The sequence below is a fragment of the Anomaloglossus baeobatrachus genome, chromosome 4 (assembly GCF_048569485.1).
Source record: "Anomaloglossus baeobatrachus isolate aAnoBae1 chromosome 4, aAnoBae1.hap1, whole genome shotgun sequence".
In the NCBI taxonomy this organism is placed as follows: Eukaryota; Metazoa; Chordata; class Amphibia; order Anura; family Aromobatidae; genus Anomaloglossus; species Anomaloglossus baeobatrachus.
Genome location: NC_134356.1, coordinates 617,935,915 through 617,956,865, shown reverse-complemented (window position 1 = coordinate 617,956,865; position 20,951 = coordinate 617,935,915). Strand labels below are relative to the sequence as shown.

Here is a 20,951-nt window from a genome sequence, read left to right as displayed (position 1 = left end):
CCCCGGTGGTTTGTGACATATTGGTGGCATAGCGGTGGGATCGAGATAATAGTGTGTGTGAGTGTGAGACCCATACTCCCAGACACTAAAGACTGCCTGCAGCAGCTGTGGCTGCTGGGGTCTTCAGACCAGCTCAACACTAGAGTGTCAGAGTGCAGATACTGTAAGGTGTGTGGAGGCATCAGGTGTCAGTTCTGTGTCAGTGACCAAAGTCTGCAACAATGGCTGATAGCACCAGGAGCAAAGCCAAAGGAATGGCCGATGCTCAGGCCAGAGACGATGAGGAGGTTGCCCACGAGTCCTCCAGGAGCTCGACGCCTGAAAACCGTTCTGCAGAGGACAGCGCACAAGCTGGCAATTATGGACAAGATGAGGAGGAGCTCGCCCAAGGTTCCTCAACGAGCCAGATGCCAGCCCTCCGCTCTGCAATGGACAGTGAAGCACCAGGCTCCGCAGCGGGCCGCAGATCACCACGTGCCATTCCACCGAGCCTGGGAGGCTCGGATAGCCTTCTTCAAATGGCTATGGCCCTACTCCAGGCTGGAGACCGGGAGGGCTACCAGGCACTCCTGGCAGAGCGCAGGGCAGCGTGTGAGGCTGCGGAGCGGCAGGCAGAGCGGCAAGCAGCGCGTGAGGCTGAGGCTGCGGAGCGGCAGGCAGCGCGTGAAGAGCGCCAGGCAGAGCGTGACTACCAGCTGCAGCTAGCTCAGCTCCGGCCCTCATCAGCCGCACGTGACCTTCAAGACACCAAACTTCCAAAGGTCCGTGTTGAGGACTTCCCAGTGCTGGAGAAGGATGGAGACTTGGACTCTTTCTTGACTGCTTTTGAGCGGACTTGCTTGCAGCACCATCTGAACAAGGACCAGTGGGCCAAATACCTGACCCCCCGTTTAAGGGGTAAGGCCCTGGATATCCTTGGGGACTTGCCTGCTGAGGCGGATCAGGGCTACGACACCATCAAGCGGGCCCTGATCCAACAGTACAACCTCACCCCGGAGTCCTACCGCAAGAAGTTCCGGACGCTGCAGAAGGGACCAAAGGACTCCTGGGCTGACCACCGGCGGGCCCTTGCCCGAGCTGCCGACCACTGGACCCAAGGCCTGCAGCTTTCCACCGGACCGGAGATCCTGGACTTGTTCATCACGGAGCAACTCTTGTGGAACTGCCCTGAGGATCTCCGCCAGTTCATCCGAGACCAGAAGCCAAAGGGATCCACGGCTACAGCTGCCCTGGCAGATGACTACACCAACAATCGGGCTCCTGAAGCCAGGAGAGCAGCCACCAGCAGCACCTGGAGAGGGGGTAAGATGAACTCTGCGACTGCCCCACCTGCCCCTAGACTGCAGGGGGTGTCCCCCTCAACTCCCCTCTCCAGGCCCGTGGCAGAACCAAGACGGTGCCACCAGTGCAACCTACCTGGACACTTCAAGGCCATGTGCCCTCAGCGTCCCAAGGCCCCGGCTCCGTCCCCGTCCCAAGGGCCGCCCAAGGTGTATTGTGTGGGTGGGGGTGGTGGTAGGTCCCTGGACAGCTTCCAACCTGTCACCGTCGGCCAGTCTGTGACCATAGGACTGCGAGACAGCGCCTCGGAGGTGACTCTGGTGCGGCCTGAGATGGTGTCCCCCCAAGACTTGATCCCTGGAAAAACCCTCGCTGTCTCCGGGATTGGAGGCATTGACCCGGCGCTGCCTGTTGCTGACATTTATGTGGACTGGGGCGCAGGGCGAGGGGTGAGGGAGGTGGGGGTAACTGATCGGATCCCTGCAAACGTGCTACTTGGGACAGATTTGGGGCAAATAACCTCCCAGTTTGGCCCCGCCCCAAAGGCTGAACCTTCAGCCAGTGCTGACAGGCCTCCGGACAATGTTAATGTGTTATCTATGAATGATGTAAGGGAGGAGGGAGTGAACTCTGATATTTCTGCTTGCACAGACACCATAGACACACACGCAGCTGCAGCTGTGACAGGAGGGGAGGGGGTCAGAGACAGGTGTGACAATGCCTCTACAAGTAACCAGCCTGTGAGCTGGGATCTGTTGCCCTCTGCAGGGATAAGCAGAGAGCAGGGTGCTGCAGGGGGAGGACCAGTGTGTGGGGTGGGGGCTACCACAGCAAATGTGGGGTCCCCAGAGATTTCACAGCGGGGTTCTGTTGCTGCAGAGGGGGAACAGGCAGGTGAGATTGGGGCCGGTCCAGGAGCGGAAGTGCTCCCAGGTAAGATCTCGGTGCATGGTTCCCCCACAACCGGGGTGTCAGGAAGCCAGGTAGGTCTGCCTGAACCGGCGACTTGGTCAGGAACGGAGGAGGAGCAGGCACGACCCACGGTCGCAGCGGCTGTGGCCGCTGTCACCCGCAGTGGGAGTGCTGGAAGCCAAGGGGCCTCCCGGAGGTCCGATAGCTCTTCCCCTTCTGACCAAGTGGCAGCCGAGTCAGGTGGAGGCCAGGACACAGGTCCCGGGGTACTGACCGAAGATGTGACAGTCTCGTCGATTCTGGCCACATCTAGTCAGGGGTTTCAGGCAGCGTTAGAAGCTGACGACAGCCTGAAAGCTCTAAAGGAGCAGGCGGCACAGCCTCCCTCGGACTCGGACCCGGAGCGAGTGGTCTGGGACCAAGGACGGCTGTACCGGGCCACGGTCCAGCAGGGTTCACCGGAGGCGTGGCCCAGGGACCGACAGTTGGTGGTACCCTATCCGTTCCGGACGGAGTTGTTGCGGATCGCACATGAGATTCCGATGGCCGGACACCTAGGGATCGCTAAGACCAAGGCCAGGTTAAACCAGCATTTCTACTGGCCAAAAATGGGGGCCGATGTGGCTGCCTACTGCCGTTCGTGTGAAACCTGTCAGAGAGTGGGGAAGGCGGGGCCACGCCCCAAAGCCCCACTGGTATCTCTGCCCATCATCGATGAGCCTTTCAGGAGGGTGGCTGTGGATCTGGTCGGCCCGCTGGCCATCCCCAGCAGCTCCGGGAAACGCTTCATACTGACGGTAGTGGACTATGCCACCCGGTACCCAGAAGCAGTGGCCTTGTCGTCCATTCGGGCTGACAAGGTGGCCACCGCATTGCTGGAGATTTTCTCCCGAGTGGGTTTTCCCCAGGAAATGCTCACCGACCGGGGGACCCAATTCATGTCCCAGCTGATGGAGGCCCTCTGTAAGCAAGTCCAGGTGCGACATCTGGTGGCCAGCCCGTACCATCCACAGACTAATGGCCTGTGCGAGCGGTTCAATGGCACCTTAAAGCAGATGCTTAAGATGTTGGTCGACTCCCATGGGCGTGACTGGGAGCGGTATCTCCCACACCTGTTATTTGCTTACCGGGAGGTTCCACAGGCCTCAACAGGATTCTCACCGTTTGAGCTCCTGTACGGGCGACGTGTGCGGGGCCCCCTGGCTCTGGTGAAAGAGGCTTGGGAAGGGGATTTGGCCACCCCTGGAGTGTCGGTTATCGAGTATGTCATGCGCTTCCGGGACAAAATGCAGGCCTTGACGCAACTGGTACACGACAATATGGCTCAAGCCCAGGCCGATCAGAAGCGTTGGTACGACCAGAACGCTTGTGAGAGGACCTACCAAGTGGGTCAAGAGGTGTGGGTACTGGTCCCCGTACCACAGGACAAGCTTCAGGCAGCCTGGGAAGGCCCATACCTCGTGTACCAGCAGCTCAACCCTGTGACGTACCTGGTCACCCTGGACCCTGCCCGTGGAAGGCGGAAGCCCTTCCATGTGAACATGATGAAGGCACATCATGAGCGGGAGGCATGTGCACTCCCTGTGTGCAACCTGCCCGAGGAGGGAGAAGCGGAAACCCTCTTGGATATGCTAGCCCAGGTTAGGGCAGGCGGATCCATTGAGGATGTGGAGGTTGGCCACCAGCTCTTGGAGGACCAACGGTCCCAGCTGTGGGCCACCCTACACCCCTTCCGGGGGTTGTTTACCAACCAGCCCGGAAGGACTGACTTGGCTGTCCATCACGTGGACACTGGGGATCATCCCCCGATCCGGCGTTCAGCATATCGGGTCTCCCTGGAGGTGCAGCAACACATGCGCCAGGAGATTGACGAGATGCTGGAGCTGGGGGTGATCCAGGCATCCAACAGCGCTTGGGCCTCGCCTGTAGTCCTCGTCCCTAAGAAGGACCGAACCACTCGGTTCTGCGTGGACTACAGGGGGCTCAATGCTGTCACGGTCGCCGATGCGTACCCAATGCCACGCATCGATGACCTGCTCGATCAGTTGGCCGGGGCTCAGTACCTGACCATCATGGACCTGAGCCGGGGATATTGGCAGATCCCCCTGACTCGCAAGGCCAGGGAACGCTCTGCCTTTATTACCCCATTTGGACTGTACGAGTCCACGGTGATGCCATTCGGGATGAGGAATGCCCCTGCCACTTTCCAGCGGATGGTCAACACCCTGCTCAAGGGACTTGAAGGGTACGCGGCCGCGTACCTGGATGACATTGCCGTCTTCAGTCCCACCTGGGAGGACCACCTAGAGCATCTAGCACAGGTGCTCAGGCGGATCCACCGGGCAGGTTTGACCATCAAGCCGGGAAAGTGTCAGCTGGCCATGAGCGAGGTCCAGTACCTCGGTCACCGGGTAGGTGGGGGAACGCTGAAGCCCGAGCCTGAGAAAGTGGAGGCCATCGCATCCTGGCCCACCCCCAGGACCAAGAAGCAGGTGATGTCCTTCTTGGGGACCGCTGGGTACTATAGGAGGTTTGTTCCATGCTATAGTAGCCTGGCAAAGCCCTTGACGGACCTCACCAAGAAGAAGCTGCCCTCTGCAGTCGATTGGACAATGGACTGCGAGACAGCCTTCCGGGCCCTAAAGGACGCCCTGTCCAGCCCGCCCGTGCTACAGGCAGCCGACTTCACGCGGCCGTTTGTAGTACAGACCGACGCCAGTGACTTCGGCCTCGGTGCGGTGCTCGGCCAGGTGGACTCTGCGAGCCAAGAGCACCCAGTCTTGTACCTGAGCAGGAAGCTGTTACCAAGGGAAGTGGCCTATTCTACAATGGAGAAGGAGTGCCTGGCCATAGTGTGGGCCCTGCAGCGTCTGCAACCCTATCTATACGGGCGCCACTTCATCGTGGAGACGGACCACAATCCCCTCAGCTGGTTGCACACCGTCTCTGGGACGAATGGGCGATTGTTGCGATGGAGCCTTGCGCTCCAGCAATACAACTTCACCATTCGCCACAAAAGGGGCCGTGACCACGGTAACGCAGACGGGCTGTCCCGACAAGGAGAGGTCGCGGACGGGCGCACGGGGGAACACCGGAGTGTGCTGCCCCCTAGCGCCCTCAAAAGGGGGGAGGTGTGAGGTAAATCCGGAGATATGACGATAAATCATGACATTCAAGTCATGTCAGGAAGCCCTCTCCTGGTGTCACCCCCCCCCCCCCTTCCCTTCACACAACTGGTTTAGCAACAAATCCATGGCCATGTCCTGTGATATGGAAATGAGGTGGTGTAGGGACAATGGACACAGGATGACTCCCTGCCGTGACCCTGTAGTGGGGGCTGCTAGCTAGTTAGCAAGGCTATGGAAATAGCCAGACAGAACGACTCCAGTAAAAAATGGTTCATATCTCGCAAGCCATATTTCCGATAAATATGGCAACCATAAAAATGGTGTCTCCGCATGTGGACGATGCCGGCACACCCTTTTTATGGGAGCAGGACATTGGGAAATGCCCCAGGCGTGATATCAGCCAATGGGGAACTGGCAGACAGGTCATGAGTCCCCTCGTTCTGTAGCTAAATTCATAACTGTCACAATGAGAGCATTGGCGTCCGCCTACGACGCTCCCAGGCAAAGTTATGGCCCATATTCCATGTTGTGGATTGTCCATAACTCCAGCCAGGGGTGGAGCAGTGCTCCCTCTGAGGTCACTAAGGTAGGAGGGGACCTGGATCTGCCCAGGTTGATAACCCTACTTCGGCCATTTTCCAGTGTTCTTCTGCTCGGGGGCCTGGTTGGGAAAGACCTGTGAGAGAGTTCCTGGAAACCTGGTCTACAGCGCCCCCCTGTGGCCAGACGCACAAGGTAACTGATTGAATTGCATACCTGTTGTAAACCATGCTTTATCTGTAACTGTACTCTGACATATGTATATTCTGTAGATTCCCTATTGTATATATTGTAGTTTCTAGTGTGCTTTAGGCGATTAAATTATATAATTAATCTTGGGCTGTTCTGTTATCTCGATCTTGAATCCCACGTCTGTGTGTTCGGCTAATAGTTACCGTGAAGCGGTTGGTGGCAGCGAGTTGTGCCAAGGATTATTGTGGGGAGGCCAGTGAGATTCGGGAAGATATTATATATTCCGCCCGCGGAGGTCGGGGGAATATATACCCTACTCTCACCGGGGACCCTTCAATAATCGGCATAAGTAGTATAGCGGCCTCCTTGCTTATTGTCGGGCAATTCCATAATTGGCCTGACTATAAGAGGGGCGCTAGAGAGCGCGTCACGTGCTCTGTCTGTCGGTCGGGAGGTATAAAGGAGGGGTGACCCCCACTTGTTACCCCCCGATTGTGACGTACTGGTAGCCAGCGCGGGGGATTTCTGAGTGACCCCCCCGGTGGTTTGTGACACCAATGGATGAATTTAAAGTTAGATTATAAGCTTTTATTTACATGGATAAGTGACAGTACTTTTGTCAGGGACAGTAGACTTGTATGGGTGCACATGATCTGAGATGTACTGCCAATCGCAGCATGCTGTGATTTTTTTTTCCTCAACCTCAATCCGTTTAAAACAGAGGAAAAACTCACCGATCTGACCTGCAACACTGTCTAACATTGGGCATAGTGCAATGCAAGATATTATCGCAGTTGTTCAATTTATATGTTAATGTGAGTGAGCCCTAATATTGACAGGTGTAATGTGCATTGCAATACATTATACCATCAACCAGAATGATAAAAGTTAATGTCCCATTGAGGGACTAAGTAAAAAAGTAAAAAAAAAATTGTAAAAATATTTTTTATAAAAACAAAAATCACAAAATAAAGAATGAAAAAAATATACCAATAAATACATATATTTATGCAAAAAAAACAACAAAAATAAACAAAAAAGTACATATATTTAGTATCATTGTGTCCAAACTGTCAAACTGTTTAATTATAATAAAAAGAAAATCTGGTACAAAACTATGCTTTTTCATCGAACCGCTCTCGGTAAGGCTCGGCTCACATTTAGCCTGCGCTCTATGGTGAGCGCTTGTACAGGGGTTTAGGTGTAAATCTCCGAAAAACGTGATTCAGACAACGTTCCCAATGGAGCATTCACTATAATGAGGCAGAGGGAGTCACTATGTACTCTCTCTGGCCTATGATCCGGAGGTCCAAATTTTTAAACATTCATAAAAGCATGGTTGGACAGTTTTGTACACTTCTGAAAAGTCAGACACCACCAAACAGAGGTCAGATTCCAAAGTGTCTCTGCTGCCTCATTATAGTGAATGGATCCATACCGGGTATCATCTGAATTGGAGATTTAAATGTAAATCCCCAATGTAAGTGCTCAGTGTAGAGCACAGGATAAATGTGATCCAAAAATGTCATGTAAAAGCTTGAACTCATTCTACAAAAATAAAACAAGTCCAAACTGTCATATATTAACAGAAATACAGTGGGTTTACGCAATACTGGAGGAGCAAAGACTCTGGAAAAGTGCCATTGCTCTTTTTCCTCCAACCCCCAAAAGAAATCGCACCAAATCTGTACCCCCAATTGCAAAATGCCCCCCCTCGATTCTGAGTTCACATTGTGGGTAAAATGCAGTTAGCGACATGTTTCTGAGTACAGTAGTGAGGAGAGTCCACTTAACTTCTGGGTGCATCTCCAGAAGCATAAGTTGAGCACATTACATGGACACTACAATGTATAGGCACTTCAATGGCATATTTGTAACTTTCATTATGCAACATCCCCTGCTCGTTTTTGGAAATCACCCATGGAGTCAATATCATCACTAAACTCGTGGATGAATTCCCAGAGGGGTGTTATTTTCAGGATGTTGTTACATAAGAGGGGATTCTTCTTTTCTGGTACTAAGGGGCTCTGCAAATGCAGTTTGCAAACTATAATAATTAATATAGTCATGTCAGAAGAACTTCAAGATCATCTTTAAATGCACAGAAAACCACGTACTCACCATCTCCTCATACCCATTGCTGTACATGGTCCATTTCTGGCTGTCATTACTGAAGCCCACGTAGTATGAGGTGACAAAGTCATCACTATCGAAAAAAATATGAATTAAGATTTATTTGTCTGTAGAGATACAATTAAGCCGGGATCAGACAGACATATGGAAAAGAACGGTCTACTTACAGCTGCAAATTGTGGACATGACATTCTACGTATGTGGCTCTGTGTACCCATCTGCATATCGAAGGGGTACAGGAGCTGCACAAATTTATGTGTCTAAAGCCCACTTTACACACTACAATATATCTTACAATGTGTCGGCGGGGTCACGTCGTAAGTGATGCACATCCAGCATCGTAAGTTACATTGCAGTGTGTGACAGGTACATGCGATTGCGAATGAACGGTGAAACGTTCATCGCACGCACGTCGTTCATTCCTCATGAAATGAACGTCACGTTGTTTATCGTACCCGGGGTAGCACACATCGCAGTGTGTGACACCCCGGGAACGATGAACAGATCTTACCTATGTCCTGCGGCTCCCGGCCAGCAATGTAGAAGGATAGAGGTGGGCGGGATGTTTACGTCCCGCTCATCTCTGCCCCTCCGCTTCTATTGGCCGGCTGCCGCGTGACGTCGATGTGACGCCGAACGTCCCTCCCACTCCAGGAAGTGGACGTTTGCCGCCCACATCGAGATCGTATGGACGGGTAAGTACGTGTGACGGGGGTTAATCGTTTGTGCGGCACATTCAACAAAATTGAACGTGCCGCACATACGATGGGGGCGGTTACAATCGCATACAATATCGTATGCAGAATCGTAACATGCAAAGCAGGCTTTAGTCTGGTCCAAAACGGGACCAAAATACAGCATCGAACCATGTGAAAAATCTCTGATGTGAAGAATCACACTGGTTAATATTGGATCAGTGTGCTGTCTGTGGAGCACAAGGATAAAACACTTACCAAAAATACGTCTGTCTGAAGCCATCAGTATATATATATATATATATATATATATATATATATATATATATTTATATATAATTCTAAGAAAAATAAACAGTTTGCTCATTTTCTTAAACACCTTGCCTAACTTTACAAAAAAAGAGAAAGGGTTGTAGCCTGGTCTTGGTGAGGATACCTCCTTATGGTGCCATATGGAACATCATAACATGGCATACAGAGTGCCTAAGATTTCATAGTTAGGAGTCATAGGTGTGCCATACTCCATCACTCTGTTATGATGGGATTTGGATGCAGATATAGATTTTTTTAGCAAGATTGGATTTTTCACCATGGTTCAACCCTCTAGAGAACCAAAACATAGATTGTGTCATTAATTTTGAACAGGTTTTACATTCCTAGTACTCACTGAAGGACAGAGTCCCGTCCTTGGGTTATAACACCAGTGAATAATGTGCTTCTTCTAGTGTCCACCTCCAGCCACTGTGTTCTGCCATCGTCCTCAGCACACCAGGCACCATCAAAGAAGTCATCTTCATTACTGCCGGCCTAAAGATGGGACAAAAGATGGGGCTCACATCTTTCTAGACAACAGGGTCACACCTCACACTGTGGGGAATTGAGAGGTGGTTCTTTCTATCCATTTGTAAAGAAGTCCTGAAAATTGCTGAGCAATTTATCTAACTCCCATAGAAATCAGAAAAGTGGCCTGAACATGTGAGACCACCTCTCTACTGATAACGGCTCTTGACAAGTCTCCATTCTCAAGATAGATGAAGGCCCGTTGTATATGCCATAAATGTTGGCGATAGGAATCCTTCCTAGTCAGGTACATACTTGTGTGTTAAGTCGGCCTCTTTGAGCGTGCAGCCCATGACGCAACATAGAGGATGAAAGCATCTGATCGTCTTCTATCCGATGGGACTCCAGACCCATGGGGGGACACTCTGTGTTAAGAATGAATTTCGGGAATTACAAAACTTGTTCAACTTAGGTTATTTTATATTTTACAAGATAAACCTATGCACAAAAAAAAGGTTCTACATACTTTTTCTCTCCTTTGGAGGTTCTTCCACCTCTTCTGAGTCCCATGTTTCTGGGGGCTTCTTCTTCTCTACCATAAAAAAATGGAAACAAAGTTACGTATTACAAACTAAATTGCAGCCAATTAATTTGGCAAGGCTGGCTGCCATGGGAATCCCAGTCTAAAATTTACCAATGAGTCACATCTCCATGATTTGGCTGGTGAGGCCAGAGTAGAAAAAGTATAAGTTCCTCTTCTAAACCCTCCCTTCCATTATACCAATATCCTGGGACTGAAACATCAAAAAGCCTGAAACACCTTCTGGCTATGTCACTAGTGTCCAGTTTATGTCCACACCTTTCCAATAAATCTGTATCATTCTCTTCATGTTCCATCTAATTGATGAATCTACCTCTTTCTTCTGATCTTGTCTAGTTGGTTACTAACAGCCCAGGATTGCAAAAAATTCCCTCACCTTTACGATTTTTCTCCTCCTCCTCTCTTTCACGTTCTTCTTTGCTAGTTGTTTTCTCTGTAAAAGTAAAATATGATATATATAATGTTAGCAATTACCCAGAAAGTAACAAGAAGCATATTTGTGTGGCGGAAAGAGATAAGAAATACCACCCTCTCATTAGACTCCATCATTAAGGCCTCATAGAAGTTGGACTTATGATGGCTGAACTTGCTGGTTGACGGTCTAATGTATATGGGGGCATCGGCCGACTGATGGTTGGGAGAGATGTTGATCAGACATGTCTTATTTAAGACTTCTGATTGCATTGTTCTCCCTCAGAAAAGGGAGGCTTTCTCATAGAAAACACAGGAGCGCTTGGCTGAGTATGACAGTGTCTCCTGAGATGGCTGTTGGCCGAACAATCGGACTAAATTTACGTACAAGGAAGAGGGGGGCATATCTCAAGAATGGAGAAACGCAGGAACAAAAGAAAAAGAACAGATTCAGGAGAACAGCTGTATTTACACCAAGTTTTCACACAGAGTTTTCCACAAACTTTGCTGAATGAAATGGCAGCATTGGGCTCTGTTCAGATTGCAGATTCTGATACTCCACCCAATGGTTTTTCTGGTGTCTGGGATTAACACAGGCAGACTCAGGCATCAACCTGCTGTGTGCTGATTCATATGTAGGCTAGCAGGAGTTAATCTCTGATTGTCTGCATGCTCCTTTAATCACATGTTGTGGGAAGAACTATCACATCTGCTCCCCTCTTATTTATGGTGGTGGAATCCTTCTATCCATGCCAGCTATAGTTTACTCTACGCTGGTCTGTGAGGTGTGGTGTCCCAGACTCTCTGGTGAGAGTTGTGCTTAAGTTGTGCTTATTGCTTGGAGTGCTTGTGGAGTTTACCTCTGTTGTTTTGTACTTCCCTTGTGTTCTTGTTTTTTCTCCTGAATCTCTAAGGCTATGTGCCCACGCTGCGGAAAATGCGCGGATTTTGCCGCGGATTTCTCGCGGAAAAGCCGCGGATTTCCCGAAAATCTGCAGCTCAGGCACTTCCCAGCCATTTCTATGGCATTTTGGAAATGCTGTGCCCACGCTGCGGATTTTTCCGCAGCGGATTTCGTGCGGATTTTGATCCAGAAAAATCTGCAACATGTCAATTATTGTTGCGGATTTTCATCCGGATTTTGGCTTTAAAATTGGGGGAAAAAAATCCGCACCAAAATCCGCATCAAATCCGCAGCAATTCCGCTGCAAATCCGCAGCAAATCCGCACCTTTGAAAAGGTGCGGATTTTGCGGGAAAGCTGCGGATTTTGATGCAGAAAAATCCGCAGCTACATTCTCCCGTGGACACATAGCCTTACTGTCTTTACCTTTTTGTGTGCGTGCTGTGTCACAGAGTTTTGGTTTTCCCTTATCTGTTTTTATCTTTGGCTTTCTACACTCCTGTCCAGTCCCTCCCTTGGGGGTTGGGGAATCATATAAAAGACTCATCAGGAGCAGGGCCAGGAAAGAGACTCAGGCATCTCCACCATTAGGAGTATCTCTAAGATTAAGGATAGTATAGGGTTCCCTAGCTTTAGGGACAGTTTAGGAGCCCCAGATCCCCACTATCCTAAAGTCATTGTGACACAGGAAGAAAAACTGCATATTTATGGCATGTGATAAGTCCTCTTTAACATTAGCCATATAATTATCAGATTTAGAATTTCTCATGTTTGTAATAAATATTTAGTAACATTTTACCAATTTCATTTATTTTACAGCTAATTTGTTCTTGGACCTATGTGTTTATTTAGGGTATTGTATGTTCTGAGATATTCTCCTCTGGAAGGAATACCCACTGGCGAATACAGAGAGAAGAGGCGCCTATGCAAGAACAATATATGAGCCCTTTGCAGTCCAATAGCTCATCATAATGCAGAATTCTGCCTGTTTTGGAGGTGGAAAAGGGCCTCCTGATTTCATGGGTCCCTATCATTGCATCACTGAAATGTCCGATAATGGGAATACCTATATACATAAATTCTCTAATTCTAGTAGATTCATATGGAATTTAACCAAGGAAAGGTGTATTCCAATTTTTTTTTTTAAATCCATAAATAATGGTTGTAAGACAGATACAGGGGGCACACAAGCTGTATGCCATATTAAGGCTCCACGTATGAAGCTGTAATACAGCTATGTGAATGAGGAATAATAACCCCTTTAAAGGGAATCTGTCAGCAGGTTTTTGCTATTTCATCTGAGAGCAGCATGATGTAGGCAAAGAGGCCCTAAGTTCAATGATGTATCACTTAGATTAGTGCCTGCAGCCGCACTGACATAGTGAAAGATTTTAGATTTTGCATGTAACAGAGCTCTGAGAGCTTCCCCCCTGCCCAACACCAGCCTTTCAGTGTACATTTCTATAGACAGAAGCTGCTAATCACAGAATGCAGTGGAGTTGTACTACAACTCAGGAGCTGCTGAGATCCACTAATCTATATATATAATTGCCTTATTCTGTCTGTCTGTCTGTCTGTCTTGCTCCAAAATTGTGTCCTTACGGTGACACAAAGCTGATTGGCCGCTGGGCTCGCCATGGCCCCGCCCTCCCGCACGGATTGGCCGCTCGCCTTGGCTCCGCCCCCCCACGGATTGGTCGCTCGCCTCGGCCTGGCCCCGCCCTCCACATGGATTGGCTGCTTGCCCCGGCCCTCCGCACGCATCGCCAGACATAACCTTGCGCTGCTGGGATCGTGACGGAGCCGGTGAACGCTGGTAACCATTTTACACATCGAGTAACTAAGGTCCCTTGGTTACCCGATGTGTATCATAGTTACCAGTGTACACCGGCTCCGTCACGATCCCAGCAGCGCCAGACATAACCTTGCGATGCTGGGATCTTGACGGAGCCGGTGAACGCTGGTAACCATTATACACATCGGGTAACTAAGGTCCCTTGGTTACCCGATGTGTATCATAGTTACCAGTGTACACCGGCTCCGTCACGATCCCAGCAGCGCCAGACATACCCTTGCGATGCTGGGATCTTGACGGAGCCCGTGAACGCTGGTAACCATTATACACATCGGGTAACTAAGGTCCCTTAGTTACCCGATGTGTATCATAGTTACCAGCGTACACCGGCTCCCGGTACACATGTGCAGGGAGCCGGCATTATACTCCTCTCCCCCCAGGACTACTCCTCCTATTATAGTCCTCCTATTATACTCCTCTCTGAGTATAATAGGAGAACTATTATAGCATGGGGGATGTAGCACGATGGGGGATGTAGCACAATGGGGGGTGCGCAGCATGGGGGATGTAGCACGATGGGGAGTGCGCAGCATGGGGGATGTAGCACGATGGGGAGTGCGCAGCATGGGGGATGTAGCACGATGGGGAGTGCGCCGCATGGCGGATGGAGCACAATGGGGGGTGCGCAGCATGGGGGATGTAGCACGATGGGGAGTGTGCAACATGGGGGATGTAGCACGATGGGGAGTGCGCAGCATGGGGGACGGAGCACGATGGGGAGTGTGCAGCATGGAGGATGGAGCACGATGGGGAGTGCGCAGCATGGGGGGATGGAGCACGATGGGGAGTGCACAGCATGGGGGATGGAGCACGATGGGGAGTGCGCAGCATGGGGGATGGAGCACGATGGGGAATGCGCAGCATAGGGGATGGAGCACGATGGGGGGTGAGCAGCATGGGGGATGGAGCACGATGGGGGGTGCGCAGCATGGGGGATGGGGCACGATGGGGGTGCGCAGCATGGGGGATGGAGCACGATGGGAGGTGCACACCTCCCCCCAACACACACACACACACAACACACCACACACACACTGGGAACCACAAACACCGCCATACACAGACACCCACACACACAGACAACACCGCACACACAACACCCAACACACAAACACCGCGGCATACATAAATATACGCACATACCGCACAACACACACATTGCACAAAACATACCTCCCCCCAAAACACACCACACCCACACAAATCGCGCAACACACACACACACACAACGCTACAGACACACAGCGCTCCACAAACAACGCAACAAACATACAACACCGCTCTCACCCCCCGCCACACCCAGACAACACCCAGAACATGTACAGCGCCCTACACAAACACTTGGTAACTACACACAACAACATCTATATATATATATATAACAAAAATCATACATGAACTACACAATATGTAAATTCTAGAATACCCGATGCATAGAATCGGGCCACCTTCTAGTAGTAAAGATAAAAGGCTTTAGCTAACATTGCAGATAAACAAAAAACAGACTGTGAGATAAGAAACGCAGGGCTGAAATCTCTGTTTTAACACTTGCAGCATGCTGTTTTCAGATTACATTGCGGAAATTTTCTGACATAGTCCCTTTAAGTCATGGTGCCCCTATATGACACACATATGTAAAACATATACATTAAATAATTACTTTGGTATATCTCTTCTTCTGTCCACTCTTCCTCATTTGTGTCTGGTGGCTTGAGAAACACGGTATAATCATCTGCACGGATAAAAGAAAATGACAAGTAGTTTGCAAATGTCGATAATTCAGGAGACTCGTTTAGTGAAGGTACGGCCGTCTGAGAATTTCCCATAGTCATGAGCCTTGCTATATACACTCTTTAATCAAGTCAACGATGGGAAACCTTAATAACTACCGTCACCCTTTGTACTCGCTTTTTATGATCCCTTGGAATAATAGTATAGCCTACACCACTAGGGTACTTATCATATACAGCTACCATCTTAGTCGTAAAAAAGATGAGAGTAAACCAAGAAAAATGAAGGATGAGAACCATAGTGAGTCCGCACTGATAAACAGAACTGACCTGTATTTGCAGGTGTCGCCAAGTCTGAGAACTCAGTTACTAAGAATATGGCAGTCTGAGATATTCCCACAGTCATGAAACACAATCTGTCCTCTTTAATTAAGTCTATGATGTCATAACCTCATTTTATTGTCTAATTACTTGTGCTTCTCTAAAATGCTAAAAACATAACAATGTCCTAAACATGCCCAACAATCATGCAGGAGCGACAGGAGGAGTCACCTTTTTTGTGCTTTAGACATTTCTGCATCAGACTACATAGGGTTTATGTGTAGTCTGTAACCGGGTGGTCGCCTACAGTCACAGCCAAAAGTGTTGACACCCTTGAAATTGTTTTAGAAAATTAATTTATTGATTCTATTGATTTTATATGAATGTATTTTTCCTAGTAAATGAGTGCAATTATACACTTTTTGTTATACACATGTTTATTTAATTTATGTGTATTGGAATAACACTAAAAGAAACTGATAACAAATTGGCAATTTCACATAAAACCCCAAAAATGGGCAGCACAAAAATGTTGGCACCCTGAACTTAATATTTGGTTGCACACCCTTTACCTTTTGGAATAAATAACTGCAATTAATCACTTCCTATAACCATCCACAAGCTTCTTACACCTTGTCTGGAATTTTGGACTCTTCTTTTGTAATCTGCTTCAGGTTTCTCATATATGAAGGCGCCTTCTCCCAACAGCAATTTTAAGATCTCTCTACAAGTGTTCAATGGGATCCGGACTCATTGCTGCCACTTAAGAGCTCTCCAGAGCTTTGTTTCCATCCATTTCTGGGGGCTTCTTGACATATGTTTGGAGTTGTTATTGTCCTGCTGGAAGACCCATGACCTAGGACACAAACCCAGCTTTCTGACACTGGGTACTACATTGCCTCCCAATATCCTTTGATAATCTTCAGATTTCATGATGTCTTGCATACAGCAAAGGCCCCCAGTGCCAGAGGCAGCAAAACAACCCCAAAACATCTTTGAGACTCCACCATATTTGATTGGAGATACTGTGTTCTTTCCTCTGTAGGCCTCATCTAATTTTCGGCAAACAGTAGAATGATGTGCTTTACCAAAAAGCTCCATCTTGGTCTCATCTATCCAAAAGACACTTTCCCAGAAGGATTTTTTTTCTTACTCACAAACATTTTGGCAAACTGCAGTCTAGCTTTTCTATGTCTCTGTGTCAGAAGTGGGGTCCCCCTGGGTCTCCTGCCATAGTGTTTCATTTCATTCAAATGTGGATGGATAGTTTGTGCTGACACTGATGCACCCTGAGCCTTCAGGACAGCTTCAATTTCTTTTAAACTTGATTGGGGCTGCTAATCCACCATCCAGACTATCGTGCATTGCAACCATTCATCAATTTTTCTCTGCCATCCACATCCAGGGTGATTATCTACAGTACCATGGGTTGTAAACTTATTGATTATGTTACTCATCATGGCCAAAGGAACATCAAGATCTCTCGAGATGGACTTGTAACCTTGGAATTGTTCATATTTTTCAACAATGTTGGTTCTGAAGTCCTCAGACACTTCTCTTCTCCCCTTTCTGTTCTCCGTGCTTAGTGTAGCACACACAGACACACAATGCAAACATTGGCTCAACTTCTCCCATTTTTATCTGGTTTCAGGTGTGATTTTCATATTGCCCACACCTGATACTTGCCACAGGTGAGTTTGAACGAGCATTACATGCTTGAAACAAAGTTGTTTACCCTCTTTAGAAATGTGCCAACAATTTTCTACAGTATTTTTGTGAAATTATGTCCAATTTTCGTTTTTTCTGGGTGGTTTTTGTGTTGTTTCAATACACACACAAAAATAAACGTGTGTATAACAAAACAAGTGTGATTGCAGTAATTTTCTGGAACATACGTATGTAAAGCAGCTGCGTACACAAAATGGCGGTGTATACGGTACCAAATTTTTTTCTCTTTATTTGGGATGTTGAATTTACTTTGTATGTTTTTGAAGGGCAAGATTTTGTTATTTTCTATTAGGTCGAGAAAATTGTTTATGTTGTATTGTTTCCATTTTATTATGTTCATTTTGGGAGTCAGAATTTGTATTGTTTCAATTGGGCAACATTTAATATCCTCCAAAGGTACATTATCTTTCATCAATGTTTTTAATAGGGATTTCCATGCCCATAGTTCTGCTTTACTTGTTTGAAATTTAGTTAATGTTTTTTGTGTGTTTAAAAGTTGGGTCAAAATGATATATGATTTGGGAATGTTTCGATTATAATGTTTTTCTATATGTACCCAACTATTTTTAAATTCGGTAATTAGACTATTTTGGGTCTGTTTAATGAGACTAGTTAAATAATAAGCGTAAATATTCGGTAAACCTAGGCCTCCATTCCTCTTATGTTTACATAAAATGTTTTGGGAAATCCTAGGTTTCTTATTTTGCCAGATGAATAGTGATAACTGAGATTGTAGTTTCTGGATCCAGTGCTTAGGAATTGTTGTTGTTAAACATCGGAATAGGTATAGAATTTTCGGCAAAATAATAGATTTATATGATATGACCTTTCCCATCCATGAAACTTCAGTCATCTTTAAATTTTTCAATTCATTTTGGATGTTGTTTTCTTACAAATAAAAAACCTGGATTTCAGCTTCCTAAACCCCTAATAAATTTATTGAATAATCCATTAAACCAAATTATTTGGAAAACCAGTAATATATATTCCTTGCTAAATGAAGATTATGAATTTGAGAAAAAGCTAAACCTAAATAATTGGGAGAAAGATTTGCACAAGGAATTCCCTATAAGTACATGGAAACAAGCTCTGGAAACAACTTCTGCAACTGCAACCTGCGCTTCTCTTCAGGAGACATATTACAAAGTGTATTCCAGATGGTACTATACCCCTCTAAAGTTGTGCAAGTTTTCTGCTGAAAACTCACCACTATGTTGGAGAGGTTGCGGGAAAAATGGATCCTTTATCCACATTTTCTGGGGATGTCCTTTACTTAAACCCTTATAGAAGAAAGTCAGAGACCTCTTAAAGCAATTGACTCCAAAAGATATACATCTTAAGGGGGCTTTACACGCTGCGACATCGCTAATGCGGAGTCGTTGGGGTCACGGAATTTGTGACGCACATCCGGCCGCATTAGCGATGCCGTTGCGTGTGACACCGATAAGCGATTTTGCATCGTTGCAAAAACGTGCAAAATCGCTAATCGGTGACATGGGGGTCCATTCTTAAAAATCGTTACTGCAGCAGTAACGAAGTTGTTCCTCGTTCCTGCGGCAGCACACATCGCTCCGTGTGACACCGCAGGAACGAGGAAGCTCTCCCTACCTGCCTCCCGGCAGCTATGCGGAAGGAAGGAGGTGGGCGGGATGTTACGTCCCGCTCATCTCCGCCCCTCCGCTGCTATTGGGCGGCGGTTTAGTGACGGTTCAGTGACGTCGCTGTGACGCCGCACGGAACGCCCCCTTAGAAAGGAGGCGGTTCGCCGGTCACAGCGACGTCGCCGGACAGGTAAGTATGTGTGACGGGTCTGGGCGATGTTGTGCGGCACAGGCAGCAATTTGCCCGTGTCGCGCAACAGATGGGGGTGGGTACCCACACTAGCGATATCGGGACCGATATCGCAGTGTGTAAAGTAGCCTTTACTCCAGAATTAGTTATTCTTTCCATAGGGTTAGAAGAATATGAGAAAAAGTATAGATACATTGTCTGTCACATTTTCTTAGTTATTAAGAATTTATTAGCAGCCAACTGGAGAGAAGAAAGAATCCCATCTATTTCAGAAGTTACGGACAGGGTTTCAGCTCATAATTTATAGGAGTATAATATTGCGTTAAAAGAAAAAAACTATCAAAGATATAAAATAAGATGGTCTCTTTGGTCCCAGAAATACATGCCAAACCTTGTTTTGAATTAGTTCCTTGACATTATCTAAATAATATAAATGTAATATGTTATTTCCGAATGTGTTTATATACTGTGCTAAATGAATATGAGTTTATATTCTTGCTTGACTTTGAAACTTAACGAATTACCTCAACGTCTTCCTCCTTCCTTTCTCCTCCCCCTTTATATTCCCTAACTCCTTCCATTCTCACTTCCCCTCCAATACCCCTTCCCATCCACTTTTAGCCTACCCTTTCTTCCCTTCCTCTTCCCCTTCTTTGTTATTTCAACAATATTTTTAAGAATGCATTTTAAATACAGTGGTACCTTGCTTAACGAGAACAATCTGTTCTGGGACTGTGCTTGTTAAACAAGGTACTCGTTCAGCAAAGCAAGATTTCCCATAGGAAATCATTGCAATGCTGATGATCCATTCCACAACGGGTTAAATGTCCCATCCTGGTCCCCTATTCTGTCATTCCACACATGCACAAACACACACAAACACGTACAAACACACACAAACTCACACAAACACACATGCACGCATGCACACGCACATATTACATGCTCACCTTACCTTCCGCTCCATCGCCGGTCTCCTGGGACTTGCTGTTCACCAGTACGGGGCCGGGCCGTGTATCGCGTTTCCATAACGACGAGGCAGGAACTTCCCTGCTAGAGCGCTGACGTCAAGGCAGAGCTGCTTGCCTCTGATTGGCCAGCGCTCTGCCATTCAGCAGCGGTGACAGGAAGTTCCTCCCTCGTTGCTATGGAGGCAGAATCCCAGCGTGGAACGGAGCAGAGCGGCGCACTACAGCACCCAGGAGGCCGGCAATGAAACGTAAGGTACACTATGTTATATGCTCACCTTACCCTCCGTTCCATCGCCGGCCTCCTGGGTCTTGTAGTTCGCCGCAAGGACGTTGCGATGTACCCGGGAACTACAAGATCCATGAGACCGCCGGTGGAACTGAAGGTAAGGTGAGCATAATACTGTATGTGCGTGCATGCATGTGTGTTTGTGTGTGTTTGTGTGTGTTTGTGCGTACATGTGTGTGCTTGTGTGGACTGCAAGTGCGGGTCAGAGCGCGGTGGATGGACGAAACCGGAAGTGTGTGGGGTGAGAATTTCGCTCGTACAGCAAAGCTTTCTCGTAAAGCGGGTTACAAATTTACAGAACGCTTTGCTTGTATAGCGAAATTCTCGTTATGTGGGTTACTCGTTAAGCAAGGTACCACTTTACTTTAATTACCCCCTCCCCTGTTATTGTAAACCCCTTAAAATTTAATAAAGTATACAAAATGGCGGTGTATTTTTTAATGAAGACTATTTGCAACATTGCTTTATGTTTTTATTTTAGATGCAGTGGGGTAAAGAAGGTTTTCATAGATGTAAGGCACATGTTCTAAAAAAATTATACTACATTATTAAATTTCACACAATACTCACAGTCATCGTAATTAAATCCTGGTTTCTGGTCTGGGTATTCAGGAAGCGGTGGAGGAGTTACAACTACTGGCTTCTCTAAGGAAACAAAAACACGGATTAAAATAATTCAACTCAAAAATGAAG

General features: G+C 47.6%; 1 protein-coding gene across 1 annotated transcript in view; it reads right to left on the bottom strand.

Annotated features, from left to right (window-relative positions):
* The window catches only part of AEBP1 (AE binding protein 1), a 99,100-nt gene that overhangs the window by 38,968 nt on the left and 39,181 nt on the right, over positions 1-20,951 (bottom strand). Inside the window, exons 6-12 of the mRNA XM_075346260.1 lie at positions 20,829-20,903; positions 15,092-15,163; positions 10,639-10,695; positions 10,188-10,253; positions 9,977-10,086; positions 9,549-9,688; positions 8,175-8,259 (exon numbers count right to left, since the gene is read on the bottom strand). Of these exons, the coding sequence (XP_075202375.1) occupies positions 8,175-8,259; positions 9,549-9,688; positions 9,977-10,086; positions 10,188-10,253; positions 10,639-10,695; positions 15,092-15,163; positions 20,829-20,903 (605 nt within the window). The remainder of the gene's footprint in view (positions 1-8,174; positions 8,260-9,548; positions 9,689-9,976; positions 10,087-10,187; positions 10,254-10,638; positions 10,696-15,091; positions 15,164-20,828; positions 20,904-20,951) is intronic.